Here is a 27,116-nt window from a genome sequence, read left to right on the forward strand (position 1 = left end):
CCCGCCCGCATTGGGAGGAGGTATATGCAAAGAGCAACTTTTTAGGCAGATGCCGCAGCGCGGGAAGTCGTGATAGAGTTCGGTCGAGGGTGCCTGTGCTGTTGCTCGGAGAGCTGCATCGGATAGCTTCGGTAGGAAAGGGTAGGAGGATGGCGCGAGCGCTCAAGCGTTCGCAACGGAACGCTGTAATGTCCAGTCACGACGGTGGTGTTGAGAATTTGCGATGAACAGGTTTGGCGTCGAAGGGTCGTGGTGTTTAGGACAAGTAAGGTACACAGTTGTCGCAAGCATGCCGAGAGAGGCTTGGAGTCTTGGAGGCTTAGAGGCGTGGATGAGGTCGCCTGGAAAGGCTGAGCCGATCTCATTGGGCGGGTGCTGTCCGGGCAGTATCCAGTTTTCAGTAAGTATTCCAGGGGTGACACGGGGGGCACTTTAAGTGACGGAGGCAGCCGCGTGGCCTTTAGTGCACTGTAAATTCGCTGCCCGAATACCCCCGGGGCCGTGAGCAAACGGTCTTCACTGATAAAGTAGATGTGGTGGCCGCGGGTGCGGATGTAAGCTGTGGCTGACCCTCCTTCTAGCGGGGAGCAGTTCATCTCACAGATCGCAACAAAGTATCTATCTTATTTCGTATGTAAGGATAGGCCCCCTTGGGTTTCCTGAAGGGACACGGGCTGAATACTCTGGTAAGTTGGGAGGGCAGCTCGCATGTTTGATGTAAAAACATTTCCTGGCTGAGTCTTTTTTCACCTCGTGTTTCTTTCTTCTAAAGTCGTCTCGGGATTCTTCATACTTCCCCTTGCTATACTGACACATGTAGGTTATGTCTCCTCTTTAAAAACGGTTCCCTAGTGAATTGGTGACACATTCCATTCCAGACTGGCCACCTCTATTCATTGACATGGAAACGGTGCCTCGGAACGATGATCAATGCCACCTCAGTCACCACTTGTGTCATTGTCAGACTGTCAGTGCCGCACCCGGAGGATCCTCGGGTCTCTGATGTGGCCGCAAGCCCGCGCAGTTAGGTATTCGACTGAACCTCTGAGGCGGCCCCTTTTGAAGGCGGAATGACGGAATCGGCCCCGATTCTGGACCTGTGACTGGGTGGATCATTCCAGCAATGGAGGACAGCACTGAGGTGACGGACTCGTGGATTTTTTTTAGGAGCAGCCTTTTCCGTACAGATACATCGGTACCTATCGAACCTTGAAGACATGCATGTACCTTGCCACGTTGGACACACCTAGAACTACATGCCACATGTACCGAGCTAGACCACCTATACCTTCATCGTACCTGCCAGCTTGCAGTTGCACCTTGAGCCACGGCCACCTCATGCTTCTTCATGCCTTTTGGCTCATTAGACTTTCTTCCCCCTCTAGCAAAAAAACCACCTTTGCATCTGTAATCCTCACCTTCGACCCACTGACTCTGAAGCTCACTATGGAGTTTGTCGTTGTGTATTCTATCTAGACCTCTGCTTCTCTTGTACATGTAGGTTCCGCTCCCTCCTTCTCGGCTTCTCTACCTAACCCTTACGTTCAACTTGTCCCCCTGGCCTCGTCGTCGCGTTATGCGACGCCAATCCCCTGGACTCGCGCATCGTGTCTCGTGCTGACCACCAACAACCCAGCTGTTTCCCCGAGCCTTCGATCTAGCCACATCGCAAATCCGCATGATTCGACCTAATTAGATAAATACCATGGATTCCACCGCGAACGCCTCCTGGCATCCGGCTTTCATGCCCAATGATGCTAGTGGCCATGCAACTACAGAAACTCAGGTTTCCTCGAGCGCAGAAACCCACGATTCACCATCGGCACCTCCTCTTCACAGCCAGCTTGCTGAAAATGTCCAGCCTACACCCCTACCGCAAGCGACACAGCTGGAAAGCAAGCCAGAGAAACAAAGCAGCCCTTGGCTCGCCGAGGACGATAGCCAAGACGCTTCGGATGATTGGCCTGTCTTCGAGAGACCAGTGTCAGATGCCCCGGCCGAGAGCGACGACGACCCCAATGAAGCTTTAACTTCGACCACAGCTGCCGAACCAGAACCGAACTCGTTTCCCTCTACCGAACCAGTCAACGACATTGCTCCGCAGCCGCAAGCTGTTGCCGACGAAGCCAAGCCATCCGCACCCATTTTGGGCCATACCAGTACCAACTCCTTCACTCGAACTGTCTCCCACGAGGTCAACTGGGACGACGACCATGATACGGAATGGACTCTGTCCCGAACCGACACTGATCCTTTCAAGTTCATGCCACCGAACGAAAGAACAAACTCATTCCCGCCTGTTCCGCCTGCCAGCGGAGTATCGGCAGCCGTCCCTGGCACGGAACAGCCTCTTCCGTCAAACCAAGCTAAGGACTTGATACATGAAATCGAGAGTGCGCCTGAACATTTCGACAATGGTAGTGCTTTCCAAGAGACGAGCCACGTCGCAAATGACTTCGAAAACGGCTTCGACGATGAGGAACCGCAGGATGACCAGCACTATGTCGGCCGTGATGCTACCTTTACTGAGCAGGAGGACCTCGGTTCGCGCTATGAGGAAGGAGTTCCTCTCATTCCCCACTCCGAGTCCAATGGAGAAGTTTCGCAGCCTGAACAGAAACTTGCCGGCTTCGGAGACGAAGTGGCAGGTGAGGATGATTTCTTCAGCCAAATCCAGAACTCCAACAATGACGACTTCCCCGACTTTAGCGGAAACCACCCATTGGAGCGGAAATCCACAATGCAAGTCATGGGCGACATAAACACAAATACACTGTCGAGAGCTGATACGCTGGGCGAAATGCTTGAAGAGGATGAAGATGTTGATGAGCCCACCAAATCGACGGAGGAGCCTGCAGAGCCTATCCAGTCCGAAGATTCTGGAGCAAAGCCAGCTGACGATCTTGCTGCTAAATGGGAACAAGCTTTCGCGGATGATGATGGAGAAGACTTTCTTCTGGACGAGTCACTCGACGAGGCCGGCGAATCTAAGCCAGTCGATCCATCGGCATTCTTTTGTAGCGATGACGAGGGCTTCCTCGACGACGACGATGACGACCTGCCTGCCACTGCGGCCCCGGCGCCGGTCGTTCAATCCGCTAGACAACAGAACCGATATACTCCTACCGTTGCCTCTCACCAAGCATCTTCCTCCCCTTACGCGCCGACTGCGCCGGCAGTGCCGTCGCCCTACCAGCCTCAGAATGCGGCCACTCCATTTGCTCCAGCGGTGGCCCCTTACGCCGTCCAGCGCACTCAGTCAGCCACTCCTTATAGCGCGCAGCAAACGCGTCCTGAGCCTGCGAAAGCCCAGAGTTTTGCAGCGCAATCCAAAGGCGGGTATACGTCTCCTTACGATCTTCCCATGGAAGTCGTTGTTCCGAAAAAGAGGGCTAGCACCAACCAACTGCCGCAAAGCCCTTCAACGGGGCCATCGTCGGGGCCTCCTCCGCGTAGCTCTAGCATGCAAGCTCCCACACCACCGCCGCCACCAAGAGCTGCTACCTCGAGCGCCTCGCCCCCTACATCAAGTCACTCTGGGCAGCCTCCGCCGGCAGGAAAGCCCGTACCTGTGCTTCGGAATAAGGACAGTTTCTTTGAGGAGCTGCCCATGGCTTCGAAACCACGATCGGCCTCTCGACAGAGCTACCGAGTAGGCTCTCCTGCTTTGGCTGGACCGCCTGAACCTCTTCAGCCTCAAAACCAGGCTCAGCTTGCTCCGTCACCATTGTCACCGCCCATGCTGTCGCCTCCTGGCATGAATCGTTCGCTTTCGGGTGGAATTCCACACTTGGTGCCTGGTGAGCGTACGAATCCCTATGCGCCTCAGTCGACGCAACAACAGGTCCCTGGGATTCCAGGCAATGCCAGGTACTCTCCTGCCCCTCCGTCGGCACCGAATACCAATGGGACGAACCGCCCGCCGTCCGCAAGCAGATATTCACCAGCGCCTACAGCCGCAAGGCCTCCCGTACCCGCTTTCCACGCGGCTACCACACCTCCCACTGTTCTGCCGCACTTGCCTAGAACGTCTAGTCCGTTGGCTCATTTTGAGGTCTCGCATGAGGCGGCTGCGACTAATGGGGATCACTATCAACCTGACCGTAGGTCTAGCTACAGCCTTGAGCCAAGGAGAGTTCCATCACTGCCTACGACTCGCGAGGTTGAGGAGGAGGACGATTCGAAGACTTCGTATGGAGCCCAGCCTGCAAACGGTGTGCCTGCTGAGTCCCGCTACAGCCCGGCGCCGCCAATGGTCGCGCGGCAGACACCGCCGCCATCATCACATGGCCCCCCTTTGCACTCGACTTTGTCACCTTCCAAGAGGTCCACGTCTAACTACCTGCCACAAGCCGCCCTTCATGATTCACCCCCCGACAACAGATATGCTCCGCCACCGAGGTCCCAGACCCAGTCGCCAGGATCCTCCCAAGGAGCACACCCGCCGTCCCAGCCCGTGCCTCGGCCGACTTCGGTCCATAGCCCAACATCCCCTCGAGCAACTAGGAGTTTCCAACCTGGCAATGCCCCTGTCTCTCGGCCCCGGGGTCCCTCACAAACCTTCAACTGGGTTGCGCCAACTGACGGTCGCGAAAATGATTCTCTGCAAAGATGGAAAGGCGCACCAATCATCTCATGGGGTGTTGGCGGAACTATGGTAACTTCTTTCCCCAAGAATGTGCCGCGCTATGGTATGGGGCAAACCGCCCCCATGATCATTCGCAGCCCAGGAGAGGTATACGTTAAGCATATCAAGGACACTCAGCCGCTCGAAGAGAGGCTGGCAAAGTTCCCTGGGCCGCTGCGTGGAAAGTCAAAGAAGAAGGAAACAATCGCTTGGTTGAGCTCAGGCATAGACACACTGGAAAAGGAACTACCTGAAGTTTCTTTCCAACCTCAGCTTTCTCACGAGCATAAGCGTGCGATTGAGCGACTGCTGCTCTGGAAGATCTTGAGGGTTTTCGTCGAGCATGACGGCGTCTTGGAAGGCACCACCGCCGTGGACAAGGCCGTGCGAGATGTCTTGGCCCCCGGCGTCGATGCCAACGCCAACGAGGGTACGCTTGGCTATGGTGCTGGTCTAGGCGCCGACGTTCTCCAAGAATCATCTTCAACTCAGATGAAAGCAGAAGTGGTGGACTCATCTACCATGGATCAAATCCGGAAGCATCTCCTGGTTGGCGATCGCGAAAAAGCGGTATGGGAAGCAGCTGACAAGAGGCTTTGGGGCCATGCCATGTTGATCTCCAACACCGTATCCCCAGATCTTTACAAGCAAGTGGCCCAGGAATTCGTTAGAAAAGAGGTCAACTACCCCGGACACGCCAACGAGTCTATCGCTGCTCTTTACAAAGTTCTCTCGGGTAACTTTGACGATTGTGTTGACGAGCTAGTTCCAGCCCACGCTCGGGCTGGATTCCAGCTTGTCAATACAACCTCGGCCAGTGGTTCGAGCAAGGATGCCACCGAAGGACTCGACAAGTGGCGGGAGACTTTGGGATTAGTCCTGAGCAACCGCAGTACTGATGACATTCGTGCCTTGAATGCACTCGGCAACTTGTTATCTTCCTATGGACGGGCTGAAGCTGCACATATCTGCTTCTTGTTCGCTAGAAAGGCTACGGTCTTTGGAGGCCTTGACGACCCTGCCTCGAACTTTGTCCTCGTTGGTGCTGATCACAAGACTCAAGGAGAGCAATTTGCTAAGGAGACGGAGGCTCTACTATTAAGTGAGGTCTACGAGTACGGCCTGTCACTCGCGGGAGGCCCTACCTTGACTGTCGGTGTGCCACATTTGGCTGCGTACAAGCTCCAGCACGCAATGACTCTGGCTGAATATGGGCTTCGGGACAAGGCCTTGCAATACTGCGAGGCAATCGCCAGCTCCATCAACGCCCAAACCAAGAGGTCGAACTATCACCACCCGATTCTGGAGACTGCTGTAGAGAACTTGCGAACGAGGCTCAGGCAGGCTCCCAAGGAAGAATCCTCGTCCTGGATTTCCAAGCCTAGCATGAACAAGGTTTCGGATACAGTTTGGAGCCGATTTAACAAGTTTGTTGCTGGCGACGAGAACGACAGTTCTGCGGCCGGCGCATCTGGCGAGGGCGGTGCTGAATCTGGACCATTCGCTCGGCTGGCAGGAGGCACTCCCACCATCAGTAGATCACCTTCTGTGACAAACTTCGAGCCTATGTACGGAACCGGTGCGACCAGCCTCCCAGTCGGGTCGCCCCCTGCGGCGGTTCCCATCCCTGCTACGAGAGCCGCCTCTCGATATGCGCCAGGCCCGTCCCAAACACCTCTGTCAAGCTCCTACGAACCTGGCGCTGGTTACGCACCCGGCCCGGCTTCAGTCGGCCGCTCATCCAACGAATATTCCCGCAGTCCCTATGAGCCACGAACGTCGATGGACTCCCAACCTGGGTATACCAATGGCGGCTACATGCCTCAGAATGCGACAGCGCCATCTCAAGGTTACACTCCACCTATGTATGGCGGTGGGCAAGACACAGCTGCATCCGCCCAGGTGTTATCAGGAGCCGTTCAAAACTCTCCTATGCAGTCGCCGACCAAGCCTGCGTACCAAGGATACGAGCCGTATGGCAGCCAAGGACCCCCCGTCCCGTCTGTGGAGGTTCAGAACCAAGAGGCGGCCGAAAATAGCCAGCAGCCGGACAACAACCTGGCCAACCCAGGCTACCAGCCGCCATCTTACGGATACGAGCCTCCGTCAATGTCAAACGACGAGCCTCAATCACAATCTGCAGAGCCCAACGAGGGCGATGGATACGAACCGCCTACGTTCCAGCCGTACGGCTACGAGCCCCCTTCGTACAATCCCGAGCCCGAACAGGATGATGAGGGAGAGTCAAGGCCGAAGCCCAAGAGTTTCATGGATGATGACGACGACGATGATATCCCCGCTCTCAAGGCACTTAAGCCCCAGGAGAAGGGGAAGTCTGAGAAGGACAAGGAGAACGAAGAAATGTTCAAGAAGGCGGCAGAAGAAGACGGTAAGCAAAGCAAAATCTTCCTCGCATGTTGGCAACACTAACACATAATAGCCAAGCGAGCGGCAGCACAGCAACAGTCCAAGAAGGGATGGGGCTTCGGCAGCTGGTTCGGAGGCAAGAAGGAAGCTAGCCCGGATCCTCAGCAGCAGGGCAACAAGCCCGTCAAGGCCAATCTTGGTGAATCCAGCAGCTTCGTGTACGACCCTGACCTGAAGCGCTGGGTGAACAAGAAGGGAGGGGCCGAAGCGACACAGGCAAAGACGGCAACACCACCGCCGCCAAAGGGCGCTCCAAGATCCAACACGGGAACGCCACCTCCGCCACGCACAATGACACCTCCAATGGGCCGCGCAAGTGCCCCTCCTGGAGGGCCGCCTGGTCCGGCACTCGCCCACGCTGCGTCCAACGAAAGTCTGGGCGTGCCACCGGGACCACGACCGCCGAGCATGATGCGTTCAGTGTCGAACAACAGCGTTGGAGGACCTCCCAGCGCTCCTCCCAGCCGACCGGCAACAAGTATGAGCAATGCCAGTAGCATCGACGACTTGATCAGCGCGGCTGGTCCCCGAAAGCCGGGTGCGAAGAAGGCGAAGAAGGGCGGGCGGTACGTGGACGTTATGGCCAAGTAAAGATGATACACGAAGATTCCAATTTCGAAATGCACAAGCGATCGGGGCCGGCATACCTTCGCCAGCATCGATATGTTGTATTATAGAGTTTCACATATTTAAGCATTGTAATAGTTGTGAGGGACCTCGGTGCCAGGAGCGCCCTCTATGCGAAATGGACAACGAATCGTTTTTCTGTTACTTGGCTGCCGCCGAATGTACCTTCACCGTGATCCTGTGAAGATGGTTATCACCAGCCGCTTTCAGAACACAGTACGATTACACGTGTGGTTTCGTAGGGTTGGGTCAAAATCGTCGAAATATTTCCAGTCGTCTCGTTAACCTTGTACTGGCGGTCTTGCATCTAATCTCCTCCAGTGACATATCGAGAACTCACCTTATCTGAAGTAGGCACCATCTCGAGTAAGGTAAGATGGGGTAGGTATCCGTACCTACCTTTGCTACGGTAAGAAAAGGTACGGGATTAACGGGTCTTACAAGTTGCGGGTGGCAGGTGCAAGAGATGCAGGGTCCTGTAAGGATCCAGGCACGCCAGGGTGCAAGGATGACGATAAGAGCGTCTTATCAATAGACCATGTGATTGGCCGAAGGGGGAAAAGACGGTAAGTCGGCGGTAGCCTGGAAGCCCCAAACCTTCACTTCAGGTTCCCGCCCCGGTCTATGGGTGCCCGCCGCTTGCCCTGTTCAGGTACAAACACAGCACTGTAACAACGGCGCTTCCACCTGAAGGGAACCCAAAACTGGTGACATCGAAACGGACCTGAGCTGATGCCCTGACGTTTTCTCTTTCCTCGACCCTTTTGTTCTTCTGGAATGTCACCAGTAGGCTTGAGCTTACTTCAGGTGCTCGGGGCATTTTGAAGGCCAATCGTTGAAGCCTGCACTTCATTGCCCTCTTTTGGTGTGCTTGTTGCATGAGCGAAACGTGCGTCTCAGCCTTTCTTACCTCTCTTCAACGTCAACCGACGGACCGACCTCACCTTCTGAGATACCCGTCATCGCCACCACTTGCTGCCTACTTACGTACCGACCCAACGACCTCACCTCTCCCACCTCCCACCTCGCCTCCCACCTCGCCCCTACATAATTCCTCCTGTCACGCCACACTCTCTACCTTTCGATTCCTCGGATTCCTAAGTTTTCTGCGCTTTTTGTCTGGTCACCCCTCTTAAGCCCCGACGAACACCCGAAGTACTCGACGTACTCGACAATGATCGCATGCGCGTCGTGATAATCCCGACCAGCACCTTACGATGGACTATTCGCGGCTGAAAGCTGCCGCTTTGCAAGGCGGCGAGGAGGAGGAGGCCGTCACCGTCGACACCAGAGCCTTGATCGACAAGGTTCTTGCCAGATACTCGGGCGAATGGACCACGTTGCGGGAGCTGATTCAGAATGCCGCCGACGCCCAAGCAACAACCGTCAAGGTCAAGTGGGAAACGCTGCCCTCGACTTCAGTTCCGCTCCCCGCCACCACAAACCGATCCGAACTTCTGAAGCATGTTATCGCGAACCACACACTGCGTCGACTCGTTGTGGCGAACGATGGCCAACCCTTTACCAAGACCGACTGGGGAAGATTAAAGAGGATCGCAGAGGGAAACCCCGATGAAACAAAGATTGGTGCCTTTGGTGTCGGCTTCTACAGCGTCTTTGCCGACTGCGAAGAGCCCTTTGTGAGCTCTGGCAATGAGGCCATGGCATTCTACTGGAAAGGGAATGCACTCTTCACCAAGAAGTCCACTCTCCCCGAAGAACAGAGCAGCGGCGACACCACCTTTGTCCTCGACTACCGGAATAGCACCACTCCTCTACCGAACCTATTGTCTGTCAGTCAGTTTCTCGCAACCAGTTTGACATTTGTCGCCCTGCAGCATGTCGAGTTCTGGATCGACGACTACAAGATCTTAGATCTTCACAAGAAGACCTCGCCCAGTCTCGACGTCCCCATTCCGAGAGATATTGAGACGCGGACGCGAGAGGGTCTGATGCAAGTCAAATCAGTGGAACGAACCAGCACTCAGATCGATGCCGCCGTTATGAGTGCCGCTGGCTGGAAGCCAAAGGCTGCGGCGGCAGCCAAGTCAGCCGACACATATGGTGCTGGATCCGAAGTGCCTTCACTAAGGAGCTTCTTCTCGAGGTTGACTTCCTCGGCATCGCAGGTCACTGTAAAGGGGAGACAGCAGAGAGAAGAGGCAGCTGCTCAGGAGGAGATTAGTGAGGACGTGACCAAACTCTCTACTTCAACCATCTTCTTGCGAGTGACAACCGCCTGGGTCAAGACCAGCGTATCAACTTCGTTCGCAACGGAATTGGAGCGCGCAACAAAGAAACCACCACCAAAGACCACGAAGCTAGCCATTCTCACCTCGTCCTATGATGAGACCATGGCTTCAGAGAGTTCACGCTCCGCCACCATCTCAAAGTCTGTGGACGTGTTTGCTTCAGTTTTGCCCAGCAAGAAGCCCGGGGGCCGCATCTTTATCGGGTTTCCCACAACGCAGACAACCGGTGCCGGCATGCATATCTCGGCGCAATCAGTCATTCCTACGGTTGAGCGTGAGGCTATTGACCTGAATGCACGATGGGTGAGGACATGGAACATCGAGATGCTCCGGGCGGCCGGTATCATGACAAGACTTGCTTTCATTAACGAGATGAGCGACCTCGACTCCAAAGTCAAGAATATGGTTGGAGCTGCGACAAAAATTGGCGCAGAAGATCTCGCCAAGCTTTTACCTGAAGCACTGCACATCCTGAAGACATTCACTTTCGCTGATTCTACACCAAGCGGTCAAGTGTCCCAGATTCTCGAGGAAGCGTTCTGGACAGCCTTCAAGAAGGCTTCTATTGAAATCTTTTCCTCCAGAGGTGTTTTGTCCAGCACGAAGGTCCGACTTGGCTCTGACGAGCTCAGCAAGTTCGTCGATACCATCCCTGTCGTACCTCGAGAGCTCATGGAGAATGCTTTCGTTAGGAAGCTGATGGACTTTGGGCTCATCAGCCCAATCACTGTTGATGACGTACGGACAGAGCTGGAAACCAAGGCAATGAACAAAGAGCAGCTCATCAATTTCATTGCCTGGGCCGGCAAAAAGGCACTTAGCGGAGAACTGGATCCTCCCAGCAAAGCTCGCCTTCTGGATGTAGCGGTTGCCACGGTCACTGAAGATGGCAGCGACCAAGGCGATATCATTGCTCTTGGTTCCATTACCAACTATCAGTTGCCGAACAAGATTCCAGCGAATCTTCCAATTCCTCCGCGCACTATACCTATGGCTTACACCAACCATTGTTCTGCTGCCGAGCTGCAAGCGCTTGGCTGGGAGCCCCTGGAGGTCGTGCCATGGCTGCGTTTTCTGCTAGAGTTGGGGTCAAGCAGGTCTGACGAGTCAAATCTGAAAAAATCCCCAAAGTTTGCCGTTCAGGTTCTTACGGTACTCTCCAAGAACTGGGACAACATCAGCCAAAGTTCCAAGTCAGTGATTATCACTCTGCTTCAGGCTCATACAGTTATGCCGACAAAGACGGGCATGAAGAAGCCAACCGACTCATTCTTCCCCACTGTCAAGCTTTTTGATGATCTGCCCATCATCCAAGGCTGTCAAGGCCTGAAAGACAAGTTTCTTTCGGCAATTGGAGTGCGCAAGACGGTCGACCTTGACACCATCTTTTCGAGATTACTGAGCCCCTCGGCTGAGGGTGCGCAGAGGTGGAGTCACATGGAGCTCATCAAATATCTCGCCTCAGTCAAGGATGACATTCCCGCCGCCGACATGACGAAGCTTAAGGATACTCGTTTCTGTCCGGCAGAAGATGGAGCGAAAGGAATGGAGCCGACCAAGGGCACAACTGAGCTGTACAAGGTCTCGGAGCTTTTCGAGCCAAAGGATACACTTAGAACTCTTCGGCTGCCTGTGTTACAGTGGCCTGGCCCGCCCGGAAGCTATAGAGCCAACAGCCCCGAGGGCCGATTCCTGGCCATCCTAGGCCTGCGACCATACCCTTCTGTGATTGAAATGGTCAACATGATGGCTTCTACGGATGCTGAGCTCAGAACGTCCGCTATGACCTATTTCATTGCAAACCATCACCTCAACGGTTATGGAGCCTTCAATCTCGCCGATAGTCGCAAGGCTTTCTTGCCCATTCAGAAGGGCAGCAAGTTGGTCACGCCTTCGGCTTGCTTCACCAACGAGCGTGCCGCAATCCTGGGTTTCGACATCTTGAAGAAAGATCTTCACGTGCATGCCAACAAGTTTGGGGTGGTTAGAGACCCGCCTATTACGGAGTGTGTGTCTCGTCTGCTGGCCAAGCCACCTCAGGATCAAGAAATGGCCATCACTCTCTTTGAGTATTTCGCCCTTCGTAACAGCGATCTTGGAGAAGGCAGCTTATCCAAGCTGCGTGATGCACCCATTGTTCCCGTTACACGACAGGCTCGCGATCCAGGCGAGAAGAGTGGCTCGTATGTCACCCACCTCAGTCCCAAGCGATGCTACCTGGGCACTTCGGCGACATACGGTAACATTTTCGATTTTGTCGACTTCGGGACGAATGCGAACACATTCCTCTACAAGTGTGGAGCAAAGGAGGAACCAAGCAAGCCAGAGATAGCAAATTTAGCTTGCACCGAACCTGCACGACTTCTCAGCATTCTTCAGAGCCCGGATAAGTACCTCGCTCTTCTGAAGTCTTTAGCAGAGAACATGCCGACGTTGAAGAGAGACAAAGAGCTTATTCGCAAGATGAAAAGTTCTCCCTTCCTACTCGCAGCCAAGGAGATCCCATCGCCGCCATCCAAGGAAAAGCTTATTGAAGTGGACGACGACGATGCTCCTATCAAGCAGTACCAGCTGGCCACTGCGAATCGAATCGTCATCTTGGACGACATCATCAGCTACCGCTTGTTCAAGGACTACCTGATCACTGCGCCCGAAGAGGAAGTGCTGGAGGAATTCTATCATCAGCTTGGCGCTCAGACGTTGAGCTCGCTCGTGGAAGAGGAAGTAAGAATTGGCCCTCACGCGGATAAGCAGGACCGAGCAGCTGCTCTTCGGAAACATGTACTGGAGCGGTCCAAAATCTTCCTTCACGAGTATGCAAACTATCGACGGGACTACATCAAACATGATGCCAAGTGGTTGGAGAAGAGCCTGCGTGTTGAACTCGTTCGGTCGGTCGCACTTCGTCGTTCACTGAGGGGCCACAGCCAATCTCACACGGAAAAGAGATCCGCCGCCAGCGCCCAGTCGGGCTCAAGTTGGATTCTTTACGTCGCAGCTGAGGAGAAGCCTGACATGTATCAGGTTGGTCAGGCTATCTGCCAGCTTCTCCTATCACGGCCAAACCAGCAGGCCTATCTATTTTTCGAGCCTTTCCTTAACCTCGACCTCTACGCCTTGAGAGCCAGAGGATACAATGTCGATCGAATCCTTCGTGCCAAGCAGGCCGAGGCAAGAGTTGCCGAGGAGGAGCGTCGCAAGGCACTGGAGGCTGAACAGAAGCGGATACAAGAGAAAGAGAAAGAATGGAGCCAGCAAGCAAAGGCTGCTGAGGCTGCTCGACAAACCGCAAAGACACCAGATCCGGTTATGCCGGGCTCTTTCGGGAACGACAGCCCCGAAGAGGTTCATCGATCACCCCCTCCACAGCAGTCGCGGAAGAGCAAGGGGCTCTTCTCGAACCTGACTCGTCGGTTTGGCTTCGATGCTAACGAGAACGATGAAGCGCAGGACCAGCTTCAAAAGTTCATGGACAATCCTCCTGAAAGTCGGCCGCAGTCACAAAGCATCACGAACCAACCTAGCAGCAACACAGAGAAGAAACCCGATGATGGCCGTGTGACCAATCCAGCGACCGTGGGGCAGAACTTGCTCAACGCCATCAACTCTACCAGGGCTCATGACTCCAACAGCGTGTTCTCGCCACCGAGCGTCAACGAGGTGAAGGAACAGGCCACTTACTGTGACAGCACGCCCGCGCAGAATATCGTTTTCGCGGCGGAGGCATCGAACAGTATGAAAGTCTTTGTCTCCAAGAACCTGTCCATGGATTCGGCTCAATTTCTCTCGAGGAACCACGGCCCCATCAACGCATTTGCTGGTCTTCTTAGTGAGGTCGGCGGCGTTTACTCTCTTTCACCACGCGTTCTTCACATCTTTTACGACGAGTCAGGCTCAACGATTGCTTTTAATAGCAACGGCAGTGTCTTCTGCAATTTGCGCTTCTTCTTGCAGCTCCATGCGGAGAAGATCCTCAAGACCCAGAGTGGCGAAGCAAAGGCCGAGGCGGCTGTGTGGTGGTGGGTGGTGTTGGCTCACGAGCTTGCGCACAACCTGGTCCAACCTCATAATTCGGACCACAGCTACTATACGTTAGTGATTCCATGCCCCGAGGATCTCCAGACTTGAGCTAACATATCACAGTGAGTCATTTATTCAGCAGTACTTCGCCAAGATGGTGGTCAAGACGGCGCAGTGGACTCAGCAGACTGCCGTCGCCCGCCCTGCCCTCCCCGCTGCACCCTCGCAGTCTCAACCGCAGATCCAGCCGCCCCCGTCGTACAATGAGAGCAACAGACAGGCGCCAGGCAACTCCCAATACACTTTGTTTGACTAGAAGTCGTTTAGACGGCACAAGGCGCGGGTAACAGCCCGGCATCGCCTTGGTCATTGACTACTTCCCAGACGTAGATCTCTCCTCTCTCGTGCGCTTTATGGCGTAATCGTTTGTATCATGTCAGTTATAGCATTACTGGAGTTTTTGGTAGCACTAGAGGGAATCGATTGGTACATACCGTGCATACATTAGAACATGGATTTATCTCCCCATTCCATTGGCTGGCGGAAGGCAGCCTCGTTTATCATGCGTCCCCCTCACGTGTTGGTGCGGCCCAGTTGGGACCGTCTTGTTAATTGGTAGCCAAGAAGAGGAAGCCCTGGGTTGCTCTTTACTATTCCCCTCAACTTGTCAACTTGTGTCACGGCACCCGAAGTGTTCAAGTCGACTTACCTTCTGAGTTCGTCGCCGAATCGATCTAGGTGAGAATTCAACGTTTTGCCGTGTACTATTACATCTTCGTTATGGATCAACGTACTGCGTTACTGACTGTACAAGCAAAGCCAGTCCTAGTCAACACCATCTGGTTTTAGACCCGGACTTGCGAAGCAGGACAGGTTCTAGGTTCTCTGAGACGAAGAAATCATGAGGCTCATCAATGTTAATACTCTCCAGTTGGAGGAATTCTTTGATGACGAGATACCTCATTATACAATTCTCTCTCATACTTGGGGAAAAGATGAAGTCACGTTTCAAGATCTCTGCTGGCTCCACGAATATGAGAAAAATATCGAAGCCTTTGCTTCTGTCGAAGCCCTGATGGCTTCAGCCACGATGAACTCGGCCAAAAAAGCCAAAGATTTACGACAACGATCCGGATTCCACAAGATTGTCCAGAGCGCACACCTTACAAAAGAACATTTGTTACAATATGTCTGGGTCGACACATGCTGTATAGACAAGAGCAGCAGTGCTGAACTTTCCGAAGCCATCAACTCCATGTTTCGATGGTACCAAGAGGCGCGGATTTGTTTTGTGTTTCTGTCAGATTTCCAGCCATCAGATGTTACGAAACCCTCCGTAAGCTTCGCACAGTGCAGATGGTTTACTAGGGGTTGGACACTGCAAGAGCTCTTGGCCCCAAGACACATGTACTTCTATAACCAGGAGTGGAAGCTCGTGGGAGATAAAGACTCCTTGCGATATGAGATGTCAGAAATCACTGGCATACCGGAAGCTATTTTGGCACATAATCATCCGTTCCAAGATGTCTGCCTGGCACAGAGAATGTCGTGGGCAAGTAGAAGACAGACTTCACGTAAAGAAGATATGGCTTACTGTCTCCTTGGTCTTTTCGACATCAATATGCCCCTTCTTTACGGAGAGGGCGACATGGCGTTCGTACGTCTGCAACTGGAGATCATCAAGGAAACAACTGACCAAAGTCTACTGGCCTCCTGGGGTCTCGGAAATTCTCTCAGCACACGAGGACATTGCTTTGCGACATCACCGGCTGCAATGACGAGAGCCGCTTCATTTTACACTGACAATATCACAGAACGGTCCTCTTCGGAGTTTCGGATGACCAACAGGGGCTTCCGAATCAATCTATCTCTTCTCCTGCTGTCTGGGTTTGAGAGCGGATCGCACAACGCGCCCAACTGCTACTACGCGCTGTTGAATGTTTTTGACGATCAAGATCGCAGGATCTGTCTTCCGCTGTTTTCGAACAACTCTCCTTCGGGCGACGAGTATGTCAGGTCTCCCTCTGGGCCAGTGGCGCTCTCCGAAAGTAGCCTCAATAGCCTGGGAGAGGCTAACTATGAGGAGCTGGTCATCGTGCGAGAGCCTTCATGGGAGCGATCACTGGCCGCAGGCGCCTGGCAAATATCTATCACGAACCCTCCTACGAGATCCCTCCTAGGCGCCCCTCCGATAAACATTGTCGAAACGTTTCCTCCGATGATGTCTTCGAAGCATGAAAAGGGTACATTTACCACTGTCATCACCATGCCACCGCCTGCCAACGTCCCAGGAAGCCCCCATGATAAGCCTTGGCAGTTCTTCTTGCGTTGCACCTATCCAAGTTGCGGCGATCCGTTCCCAGTCGGCGAACGAGATTTTGCTTTGGTCTTTGAACTACCTTCGAGCCAAGGGGCCCCTCGGGGACCACTACAACCGTACGTGATCGATTGGGAAAAGCTCCCTCTCGCGCTACGGAAGGATGATGAGGGCATAAGCCAGGAAGGTCCGTACTCGTCTTTGGCCGAAGCCATCCTCTCTGGCGCCCGCTTCTTCGGTCTGGAATACGCTGAAAAGCGAGCCTGGTCCAAAGAGGGCGAGTTCATCGGAGATCGCCGGCCTCTTAGAGCGATGGCACATTCAAGGCCACATGGTTTGATGTGGTATGATATAATAACGACTGAGTGGCTTCGTCCCAACGGAGACCGACACTTATATGGAAGGACTTTGTCAAGGGCATTTACGTCATAGGTGCAATCACACTTGGGTGGACTCTATAGATCAAGAAGAATAGAACTCGGAACAATGGAACGATCGAGGTCTAGGGGTCCGTTGAGCAGCTTCTACTGCAGAGATAAAGAGTGATGATAATACTTGGACTGCAGGGAACTTAGTCCAGCTTATCAGCTAGATCTCTTCTCAATGAGCTTCCCTGTCTCTGCCTTACCTTTCCAGCTTTCCGACAACGGCGGTCGCAAAGAGACGAGACAAACAGGGACACGAAGGAGACCTGGTGGGACAAGCATGGTGATGGTTTTCGGAACAGCAGTGCGGGTTAGTTAGGCTTTTGGTTTTCCTGAGTGGCGGTTGCCGGTGCACTGACCACCACTCTGTTTTAGCAGCTAGCAGCCAAAATATTTTTTTCTTCTAGCCCATTCCCGTACAATTCACTTTTCACCTTTCCAACAATTGTTCCTTTCCCCTTTCTCTTCTTTTCTTCGCCTTGTTCGAGTTACGAATATTCTTCATTATTTATCCTCCCAGACACTTAGTGAAACTAAGTGAACGCTGTTCCCGACGAAATACCAGCATCTGCAAACCGCTCTGCTACACCCGCTCACTCTCAGCCTTTTGGTCCTACCTGACGGTTAGTTGGCCGGGACGCTCTCAATCGAGCCTAGCTCTACCTACCCCTCAGGACCCTCCTACATAAGGCGTGCTTATGCCTCGGACCTGCAGGAACAAACAACGCTCCTCTTCCATTGCGGCGGTGGTGTAAGGGTAACATATAAGCTTCCCATTTCTTCCATTGGCGTTTGCTTATGCATCGAGTTCGAGTCTCGGTCGCCGCATTTTCGTTTTGCTCGATTTTGCAAACACACATGCGCTGTAGTTGGGCTGCTTTTTATCTTTTTTTAGTCTACCTCATGTTGAGGTAGTATGAAGTGGTATAGGCGACTTGAACAACTCGACGATAATTCCTATCCGGGTTGACTAGGTAGACAGTGCATGTGCCGTTTTGTAAGTATGGGTGTTAAGATGCCTTTTATGAACTTGAAAATGCTTGCGAAGGAGACAATGTCTCTTATGTGAACTTGCAGATAGCAAGATCTCCAATATCCCTCAAGCCCAACTCACTACCAGCAAGACCGGTCAAGCCATGAACCGGGTGACCAAAAGGGACAAGAGACACTAGAACCACTCATACGCACACCTATTGCTCGCAGTAAAGAGAATAAGAGCATTAAGTAAAGTAAGCGGGTTAGCAGGCAAGTGGGCAACAAAATCGTTCGCTACCCTATGAACCCTAGCTCTTTTCCTAGCTCTTTGCTACTACTCTTGATTCTATGCTTTTAGAGAGTATTTGCTAGTGGATATATGAAAGATAGGAGCAATAGCAGAAATATACATGAGAAAAATAAGAAAGTCAAGAACGAGAAAGCTAAGAACATGAAAGCTAAGCATGATAAATAGGTCGTAAGTATTGTAATCTTTTGCCCCCCGGTATTCTATTCTGTCACCCACTTGGCGGGCCAGTGTCATATGAAGGGGTATCCCAACCTCGCCCGACCATCCCGAAGATCAGGCAACGGACCTCCGGTGTCTGGGGCCCCACTCCGGTACCGACCGCAACCGGGTATTCGTAACGTGTCGGCGTATCCACGCGCTTCAGAAACTTCTCTGAGCTAGTTGCTCTTTGTCAGCTTCAGGTTTTAGATTCGGGAATGTCTCATTTGTTTCTTTCTTCAAATTGAGTTTAAAGTACGTCTGCGCCTCCGTCCCGTTAATGTCATACATGGCGAGACGTCCGTATCCGGCTTACCCGCCACGGGCTCTCTTCATCTCATCCATTGAAGGTTAATGCCATGCATATAAAGACACCTGTAGAGTCAATAGAGCAAGTCTCTCGAATCTGAGCAGTGAATAGATGTGAGAGCCGTGTGTTAACTTGCAAAGGCGGTTTCTGTCTTCTCTATGAAGACTCATCACTCCGCCGGCCTATTCACGCTCACTCAATGTAGCTAGCCGATGACAATATCTATGAGCAGACATGGCCTCAGAGAATCCAATCTTTAGGGACACGTATGAATTGAGCTCCAGGAGGCCAGCCTGACAGCAACCTAGCGCAGTGCAGGAACGCAAGGACACCCGCCGCAGCACGTATTCGAGAACATCGAACCGGACGTGCAACCACATCCCACGAAGACAAAAGGGTCAGAGCTCAAAGGCGCGAAAGAGCGAGGGCATCTACTTTCCGTGGGCGGTTCGAACACGAATGGCAACCGGCTCACCTTCAGACGAGCCTGGAACGGAATAGCGTCACAGCGGCATATGCTTTCGAAGCTTGCGGTCCGGAACGTAACGCGACACAGCTCTCATCCTTGCTCTCATAGTAGATAGCTCAGCTACAGGAGCTCATAAGAAGGAGCTTGCGCCCAGCTTAAACTTTCATTGAGGGATCTGATTTTGTTTCTCAAGAAGATATACGAGATCACTGCTAAGTACAATCATGGCACCAACAATCAAGAACGTCGCCCTCGCCGGCGTAAGCATCTCCTCATCTCCCACAATGAATAGTCACTGATACAGTCCAGGCCGGCGGCAACCTAGGCCCTTCCCTCCTGAAGGCCCTCATGGACTCCAACAAATTCACCATCACAATCCTCACCCGCAAAACCGGCTCCCAAAAGTTCCCCGCGGGCGTCGCAGTCAAGGAAGTAGACTACGAGTCCCTCGACTCCCTAACCCAGGCCATCAAGGGCCAAGACGCCCTCATCAACTCGACGAACAGCTTCGACCCCAAAGTCGCAACCCGCGTCGTCGACGCCGCCGTCGCCGCGGGCGTCTACCGCTACATCCCGCCCGACTTCGGCCTGGACCCCACGCGCGCCCACGTGCCGAGCCTGCCCATCTTCGGCATCAAGGCCCTGACGCACGGCCACATGCAGCAAAAGGCCCAGGAGAACGAAGGCAAGTTCACCTACACCATCGTCACCAACGGACCTTTCCTCGACTGGGGCATCCGGTCCAGCTTCATGGGCGTCGACGTCAAGAACAAGAAGCTCTCGCTCTTCAACGACGGCGAGAACGTCATTCCCTACACGATGCTCGCCGACGTAGGCAAGGCTGTCGTGGGGACCTTGTTGCACCCGGAGGAGACGGCCAACAGAGTCGCGTACATTCAGTCCGCCGTCAAGTCGCAGAAGCAGATGGGCGCCCTCGCTCAGGAGGCCGTGAGCGGTTCGTGGGAGACGACCACCGTCGACGTTGACGCCATCTACGCGAACTGTATGGAGTCTATCAAGAAGGGTATCATGACGCCCGATGTGATGTACCCACAGCTCTTATATGCGTGCGCCAAAAAGGAGTTTGCCCAGCCTTGGGCAAAGAGCGACAATTCGCTGTTTGGCATTAAGGAAATGAGCGACGATGAACTGAAGGCGCTATACAAGCAAATTGCTTCCGAGTAAGAAGATGCAGTAGCCTGGATATCTAGCGAGATTAGCAAACTACTCAACGTAATGCGATCCCAAGACTTTGCGCTCCCACCACATTCACAATGCGCCCATGTACATGGCAAGTGATGTTGTATCAGCATTGAATTCTATCTCCTTCATACACAGTACATACGAGAGTTGTTCATCACGGAGGCCATTCATAATGCGCAGCCTCAAGTAGATGCTCTCGTGGGTTGTGGCATCAGCCACTCCGCTTCGGGTATGCCGTTCCAAGCCTCCCAAAAATGCATCCAAGCCGACCAATACACCACCATATTGGCCCTGAATCTTGTGCTCGGGCTGAGCGTAATATACACAGGTCTTTCTATCCGGCCAAGTAGAGAAGTCGAGGTTCAACGAACATGAGCGTGACGGGCGGACCAAAAGGTAGAAGACCTCCAGAGGGGGGTTTGGGAGTATCCGATACTCTGGTTTGTCGGGTCCGTGCTGTCGAGGCGTGAAGTCGTTTGTACTAAGACAGCAGTATAAGAATGAGAACTTGCGAAAGAAAATCAAGTTCGTCGACATCGTTTCTTGTCCTCGCCGGGGAAAAACATCAATTATTGGGTTCGATTAGGAGCGGAGCTTCGGTTCAGACTTGGCTATGCACCAAGCCATCCTCGTGTTTGTCTTCAGGTTTAGAAGGGGATGTTGGGGGTTCCCTGAGCACCCAGAGTCTCCTGCTGCTCCTGGAGCTCCTCACCACCGGCCTCGATGGAGATACCGACACCGATCTTTGCTTGTTGCTAGATAATTTGTTAACATACGAACTGCTCTAATTTCGACATGTTGAACTTACAGAAAAGTGGTCAACATCAGCAGCCAGAGTCATCATGACGGGGGCGGCAATGCGCTTCTCCAACAGGCAGCTAAGCTTGCCCTTGGAGTCGACCTGAGCGCGGAAGGTAGACATTCTGAAGTCGTACTTGGCACCAATAGTGGTGACACCCTCCTTCTGGAAACCACCCATGACGCCAGCGGCACCGGGGACGAGCGAGAGAGACAGGTCAACACCAGCCTGAACCTTCTCGGACAGACGTCTCCAGTAGGAGGTGTTCAGAGCACCCTGAGCCTGGAGCTGGGCGGTGGCAACCCAGTCGTTGGACTTGTAACGGGCGCAGTATGAGGTGGCAGTCTCGGGACCCTGGGTCATGGCCTGGCGCTGCCAAACGGTCTCGAGGCCGAGGGCAAGCTTAGGAGTGACCGACTGGAGGTAGCTACCAATGAAGATACCGGTGACACCGCCATCCAGGCAGGAAGGGTTGAGCATCTTGAGAGAAGCCGTGAAGTCGTCGCCGGTGTATTCGTTCTCGAACTGGAGCATCTCCTGACCAGCGCCAGGGGCGGCCTGGAATTGGGTTCTCGACACAAGCTTATCGGACCATCGGTAGTTGAATCGGGTGGAGAGCTGGCCGTCGTTGTCCATGTTTCCTTGCAAGAAGACCTGGAAAGTCAGTTAGCTAGATTCGTCGCGCTTTACTTCGCAGCGTAATTGTCGACGGACCTTGCTTGTTCCGTACAACGCAGCAAAGGTGTACGGGTTCAAACGCTCGCCCATAGCGAATTGGTGAGAAACCTGGAACAGAGGCGACATGCTGAAGGCCTTGGTCAGGTCGGCGCGAAGGCCGGTGAACATGTAGTTCGTGAGCAAGACATCGCGCTGGACCTCCCTAGTTAGGTTCTCGGTGGTACCGGGATTGGACAAGCCGAGCTTCGCCCTCCGTTCCGAGAAGGAGCTGATGGCATCTGAGAGGGAGTTGGCGACGGGGTTGTTCAGGAGAACATTCTGGATTTGTTCCAAGCTAGACGCCATTGCTGCGATGGTCGGCGCCGGCCTGAGTCGTGCAGAACCGGTTAGAGAAAGAGCAAGAAAAGAAAAAAAGTCGGAAAGAGAACAACAAGAGACCAGATGATCTGAAACTGTTCGAGATAATACAGCTGCGACTGCCCTGGGGATCGGTTGATGCTCGCGCAATGGGCAGGCAGGGGCGTTTGGGGGGAGAGGATCGTGGAGTCGGAGTCGGGTTGGTGATGATTGGAAAGTCTGAATAAATTTCTTCGCTGATTACAGGCAGAGGTGCTGGTAGAGCACGAGCCACAATGCCACGCTAAATCCAATGGGAACAGCTGGCAGCCACGACTGGTCCAAGTCGCGGTGGATCTTTCTTTTGGAGCTACAGCTCCCGGTCAATGACAGGATACCTCAGTAAGAAATCACGTGATGGCATCCAGCTTTTTGGCAGCGACTTACGTCAGGCCAGCAGGCCCTGTCGGTCCGAAGCTTAACCGGGTTCGACTTGTCGGGTAGTCTCCCCGGGCTAGTCCCAGGATGGACGACAGACCCTTGCCCGCATCCGGTACGTTCCCTTGGCTCTCCATCGCTGAGCCCAACACCTTCTTTTCCCACAGTGTTAGTCTTTGTGCTCCCTGAACTACCACACTACCTAAGCGACTTACTACTAGGCGACGACCTACTTCGACTCACATCTCAGATACCCTCGGCTTCAGATCTCTAAAGTCACGATTTCTGAGGCTTTGCGGATTTCAAAATCCCTTACGCCACTACCGAAACACTTCTTTGGTTGGGGTTCGGCAGCACAGGCCTTCGTATAGTCTCCTTGTAAGAGCCGCGGGCCATACACAAAGTGGCGGCTTAAATCGGAACGGGACAGCTCAGACACCAGTGCCACTTCAACCTCGAATATCTAGCTCACCAAACCCTCTGAAGCAACTCATCTGCGCGATTTTACCTGCTGCAACCAAAATTTGTTGCGCTTGATCGAGAGCAAGATACAACTCGTATAAGCTTCGCAAGGACTGCAAACGACGGCTACTTTTCTCGACTTAACACATTCGAATCTCGAGATTAGACAGTGCGTCACCGTGTCTCCGCTCTTTTCTTCCGCAGCGGCCCCTCTATCCGGTCCAGAGGCCGTAGTTGCCTCAAGCGCAGCCCGCTCCCAGCTCAGACGACGAAGTATCATCCTTGCCTCCGTGGTTGTTTGGAGGTTCCAAGCAAGACTCGGCTCCAACCGTCAAAATGGACACACTACTGTGAGTTCCTTTCTTCTTAGATATCTGCCTATTGTAAAGGAGGGGTCTTCATAACCCCGCCGATTCATATTCCATCCATCATTCTCCTCCTGTGACTGAGGCGAGTGCTTCTGGACACTGCGGGATTACGGTTCGAATTCAGTCAGAAACACAAGTGGCTTTTAGGGAGCCAGGAATCCCGGTAAACCAGATTATCAGCCCGCATGCCAGCTACGCTGGCCAAATCTGGAACGCAATCCATCTCGCCTAAGCCCTCTTGTTGATAATGGCTCGGCCCTGATCCAACCTCCTGATATACAAGTTCCTCTATCTTCGCAATGACAGGTCCAACTTTCAAGTGAGAGGAACCTTCAACGCTTGACAAGACAAAGATTGCCATGGCAAAGGCCTATCCTCATATGCTTGTTTGCCCAGTCTATATAAGAATGACTACTGGGAAGAGTTGAAAGGAGTCTTTGGGCCAACTCAGCATACTGGAGCACGAGGACACAAACAAGACCCCAGACACAGAGTCCATCACCTTTGGAGTCACAACTCTGTCACGGGCTGCGATGTCCCCAACAACCTCAACCACATCCAAACAACCCATGCCGGGCTGGACTGTTGCCCATAGATCTAAGCACGGCTGACTATACACGGCTTTCGGCCGTCGACGGCTGGTGGCTATGATATCTTACTTACAAACGAGGCGGGTGTGCCCATCTGTGAATACCTAATTAAGACGCACGACATCATCAGAACTACAAACATGGCGAGTGCCCTTTGCCCCCTCTTTCCACGCCTCTCAAGCTGCTGTTTACTTCTCCTGCTTTCCTCTCTTCCCTCTCTCTACATTGAGCTTCCTCTTTTTCTTCTCTTCTCTGTCAACTTACCCATCACAATATCCATCATCACTACTATTCATACTCACTCTCTACTCTGAGCTTTCTACCTTATTCTTCTTCTGTTTCCTGCCCATCAACCTCCCTATCGAACCATCTATCACTACCTCTGATACTCTCTCGTCACTCGATCAGCCATGGAGAAGGAGAGGGCCGCCATGGACTGGGTTGAGATGCTCGACATCTTTGAGTTCCAGAGAATCTTCTACCGCCCTCGACCGGAACTTGGAGATCTTGGTTTTGACGTGACTCTTCATGACAGTACCGCCGAGATCGCGGCCAACGCGCCGAGATACCGTCGCAAGAGCTCGACCTTCATCGACGGCATTCATGATGTCCCCGAGGATCAGGACATGGCGCCGGCTCAGCTTTATAGCACAATGTCCGGCCGTCTGTTCCATTCCGGTCGCATCGCCATCGTCATGGTGGGCCTTCCGGCTCGCGGCAAGACGTAAGTTCCTCCTACTTCACTGGCTTGGAAAAACGAGAGCTAACATTTTTCAGTCACATCTGCGTTTCCCTGGCGCGTTACTTGGGCTGGTGAGTCGAAAATGCTTGCTTGAAGCGCCTTGACTGACGTTTTTCTAGGCTGGGAGTCAAGACCCGCATCTTCCACCTCGGTGATTACCGTCGTGCCACCGTTGGAAAGGGCGGTATCGTTCCCGAGGATTACTTCTTCCCTGACGCCTCTCCTCAGTCGGTCATTCTTCGTCAGAAGATCCTTAAGAAGTGCCGTGAGGATATCTACGCCTGGTTGAACCATGAGAATGGACAAGTTGCGATCTACGATGCTGTCAACCCCACCGCGGCTGGTCGCCGTGCCCTGGCTAAGGAACTCGCTAAGCACGATGTCCAGGTAAGATTTGGTTCGGCCACTCTGATGACTCAAATCACTAACCTTCCATAGACGCTGTTCATCGAGTCTTTCGTCGACGACGAGGCCATCTTGCGTGAGAATGCGCGCAACGTCAAGATCTCCTCCCCTGACGTGAGTGCTCGCCCAAATTCGATAGTGACGCGGTGCTAAAGTGTACAGTTCGCGGGCATGGACCCTGATGAGGCTGCCAAGTTGTACTTGCGCCGCATCGATATGAAGATCCCCGTCTTCGATACCATGGACGAGAAGGAGCTCAACTACATCAAGATGATCAACGCGGGACAGAAATTCTTCTACAACAATGTCTCCTTCGGCTACCTGTCTCACCGCATTGTCTTCTACTTGACCAACCTTCACATCAAGTCGCGCACGACCTACTTTGTTCGAGCTGGCGTTACCACCGAGGAAGACTCGTACAAGGCGGATGCGCCTCTTTCCGAGGAGGGCATGGCGTACGCTGCTCGAATGTCCGAGACGCTTCTGAAGCACCGCGAGCAGGAGCGCGCTGCCCTTGTCGAGAAGGGTGGCAATGCCGTTCCCCTTCGTCCTCTGTCTGTTTGGACCTCCACTCGTTGCCGTACCGTTCAGACTGCAGATTACCTCAAGAACAAGGGCTTCAAGGTTCGTCAGCGTTCTCAGATGAGCCAGATCAACCCTGGTGTCTGCGAGAAGATGTCGGAGCGTGCCATTCGCCACCTCTACCCCGAGGAGGTCGAGAAGCACGAGCTCGACCCGTATCATCATAGATACCCCCGCGCTGAGGTAAGTATAGAGACCTCATAATCACCATTGGCCCATGAGCAGCACTCATATTACATAGTCCTACCACGACCTCGCCGTCCGCCTTGAGCCCATCATTCTGGAGCTTGAGCGTGAGCAGAGCGATCTTCTCATCATCGCGCACGAGTCTGTTCTTCGCGTTCTCTACGCCTACCTGATGCACTGCGCCACCATGGACATTCCCATCCTCAAGTTCCCCCGCGACGAGATCATCGAGATCATCCCCGCCGCCTACCAGAACGAGGCCAAGCGCGTTCACATCCCCGGCGTCGACCCTAAGATCACTCCTGGCTCCCCCGAGGACATCAGCATCCCTGTCCCTGGCGGTGGAAGCGGTAGCGGTGTCGCCAGCGGCAACCTCTCGCCCATGCCTGGTATCTCGTCTCCCGCGGAGCCCAACGTCGTCATTGAGCGTCCTCCTGAGAAGGTCATCAATACTGCTGCCGAGATGGTCGCTGATCGCCAGAATGATGAGGACTAAAATGGTTACAGGACTGGGTTCTTTTTTCGTCAACTTTTTTTTTTTGGAAGCTCGATTGGTCCACTGATTATTACTTTGCTTGAAACAACGAAAAGGATGTTGGGAGGCTTATATATCTCCCTGCCTCTCTCGTTCAGTGGACCAGAGCGAACGTGGAAGGAAGAACATTAGGCTTTGAGAGAGAGAGAGAGAGAGAGAGAGAGAGAGAGAGAGAGAGGACGACGGATCGGAAGTTTGCTACTGCGGATGGGAAACCCCCATCAAAATTTGCTCGTACCGTGGGATAACTTTGCCCACGATGAACTCTTGTTTTGCGTCCTACGTTCTGGACGTCGTTTTCCAATCCAGTCAATGACGGGGAAACAGGAAACATGGTATTCGGTTATTCGGTTACTCAAACGCGTCAACACATGGGAACAAAAACTGGGAAAACTAGGTCAGGTAGCTGAATCTTGATGAATGACGACCCAGTCATCAACAGTATTATTTTATCCCAAGCTATCTGTGGTGTGTAGAGGGGGGGATGGATAACCACCTCATCGACTCCCTCTCGCATTGCTTCCAATTCCGTGGTATTCCGTTTTCTTCTTTTCATCGTCCCGAAAGGAAACAACACAAAACTCCGGAAAACGCCCTTCTCGTGCTGCTAATCATCCGCAGGCGTTGCGGCGTCTCTCGCAGAGTCATTCACACTGCAAAGTATGTACCTCTTCTCTGCTGCTTCCAAAGTCTATCTCGGTCCACCAAACTCCTCGCTATTCCAGGGCCGAGACAAGCTCTCGTCAAATCTAATCCCAATCACATCAACGCGCTGGTAAACTAATAACTCTGTCTCTCTCTCTGACTGTCGCTCGTCTTTGGTCTGTTTTAATCT

General features: G+C 53.2%; 6 protein-coding genes across 6 annotated transcripts; 5 read left to right on the forward strand and 1 right to left on the reverse strand.

The window, feature by feature from the left end:
• Positions 1-1,705: 1,705 nt before the first annotated feature.
• CCOS01_00874 (COPII coat assembly protein SEC16) lies at positions 1,706-7,645 on the forward strand (the record flags this gene model as incomplete). The annotated part of the gene is made up of 2 exons (XM_060449070.1): positions 1,706-7,016; positions 7,068-7,645. The coding sequence occupies 2 exons, from the start codon at positions 1,706-1,708 to the stop codon at positions 7,643-7,645; spliced, it is 5,889 nt and encodes a 1,962-aa protein (XP_060320508.1).
• A 1,253-nt stretch (positions 7,646-8,898) lies between these two features.
• Positions 8,899-14,269, forward strand: CCOS01_00875 (uncharacterized protein; the record flags this gene model as incomplete). Its single annotated transcript, XM_060449071.1, has 2 exons — positions 8,899-14,024; positions 14,077-14,269. The coding sequence occupies 2 exons, from the start codon at positions 8,899-8,901 to the stop codon at positions 14,267-14,269; spliced, it is 5,319 nt and encodes a 1,772-aa protein (XP_060320509.1).
• A 774-nt stretch (positions 14,270-15,043) lies between these two features.
• CCOS01_00876 (uncharacterized protein) lies at positions 15,044-16,702 on the forward strand (the record flags this gene model as incomplete). The annotated part of the gene is made up of 1 exon (XM_060449072.1): positions 15,044-16,702. The coding sequence occupies one exon, from the start codon at positions 15,044-15,046 to the stop codon at positions 16,700-16,702; it is 1,659 nt and encodes a 552-aa protein (XP_060320510.1).
• Positions 16,703-19,181: 2,479 nt separating this feature from the next.
• On the forward strand, positions 19,182-20,142 carry CCOS01_00877 (isoflavone reductase; the record flags this gene model as incomplete). Its single annotated transcript, XM_060449073.1, has 2 exons — positions 19,182-19,217; positions 19,267-20,142. The coding sequence occupies 2 exons, from the start codon at positions 19,182-19,184 to the stop codon at positions 20,140-20,142; spliced, it is 912 nt and encodes a 303-aa protein (XP_060320511.1).
• A 665-nt stretch (positions 20,143-20,807) lies between these two features.
• On the reverse strand, positions 20,808-21,982 carry CCOS01_00878 (eukaryotic porin; the record flags this gene model as incomplete). Its single annotated transcript, XM_060449074.1, has 3 exons — positions 20,808-20,915; positions 20,969-21,613; positions 21,674-21,982. The coding sequence occupies 3 exons, from the start codon at positions 21,980-21,982 to the stop codon at positions 20,808-20,810; spliced, it is 1,062 nt and encodes a 353-aa protein (XP_060320512.1).
• A 2,259-nt stretch (positions 21,983-24,241) lies between these two features.
• On the forward strand, positions 24,242-26,242 carry CCOS01_00879 (6-phosphofructo-2-kinase; the record flags this gene model as incomplete). Its single annotated transcript, XM_060449075.1, has 6 exons — positions 24,242-24,555; positions 24,609-24,644; positions 24,693-24,960; positions 25,012-25,092; positions 25,141-25,743; positions 25,802-26,242. 6 exons carry the CDS (start codon positions 24,242-24,244, stop codon positions 26,240-26,242), a joined length of 1,743 nt encoding a protein of 580 aa, XP_060320513.1.
• Positions 26,243-27,116: the final 874 nt, after the last annotated feature.

This window comes from Colletotrichum costaricense (genome assembly GCF_030867565.1).
Source record: "Colletotrichum costaricense strain IMI 309622 chromosome Unknown Scaffold_1.1, whole genome shotgun sequence".
Taxonomy (NCBI): Eukaryota; Fungi; Ascomycota; class Sordariomycetes; order Glomerellales; family Glomerellaceae; genus Colletotrichum; species Colletotrichum costaricense.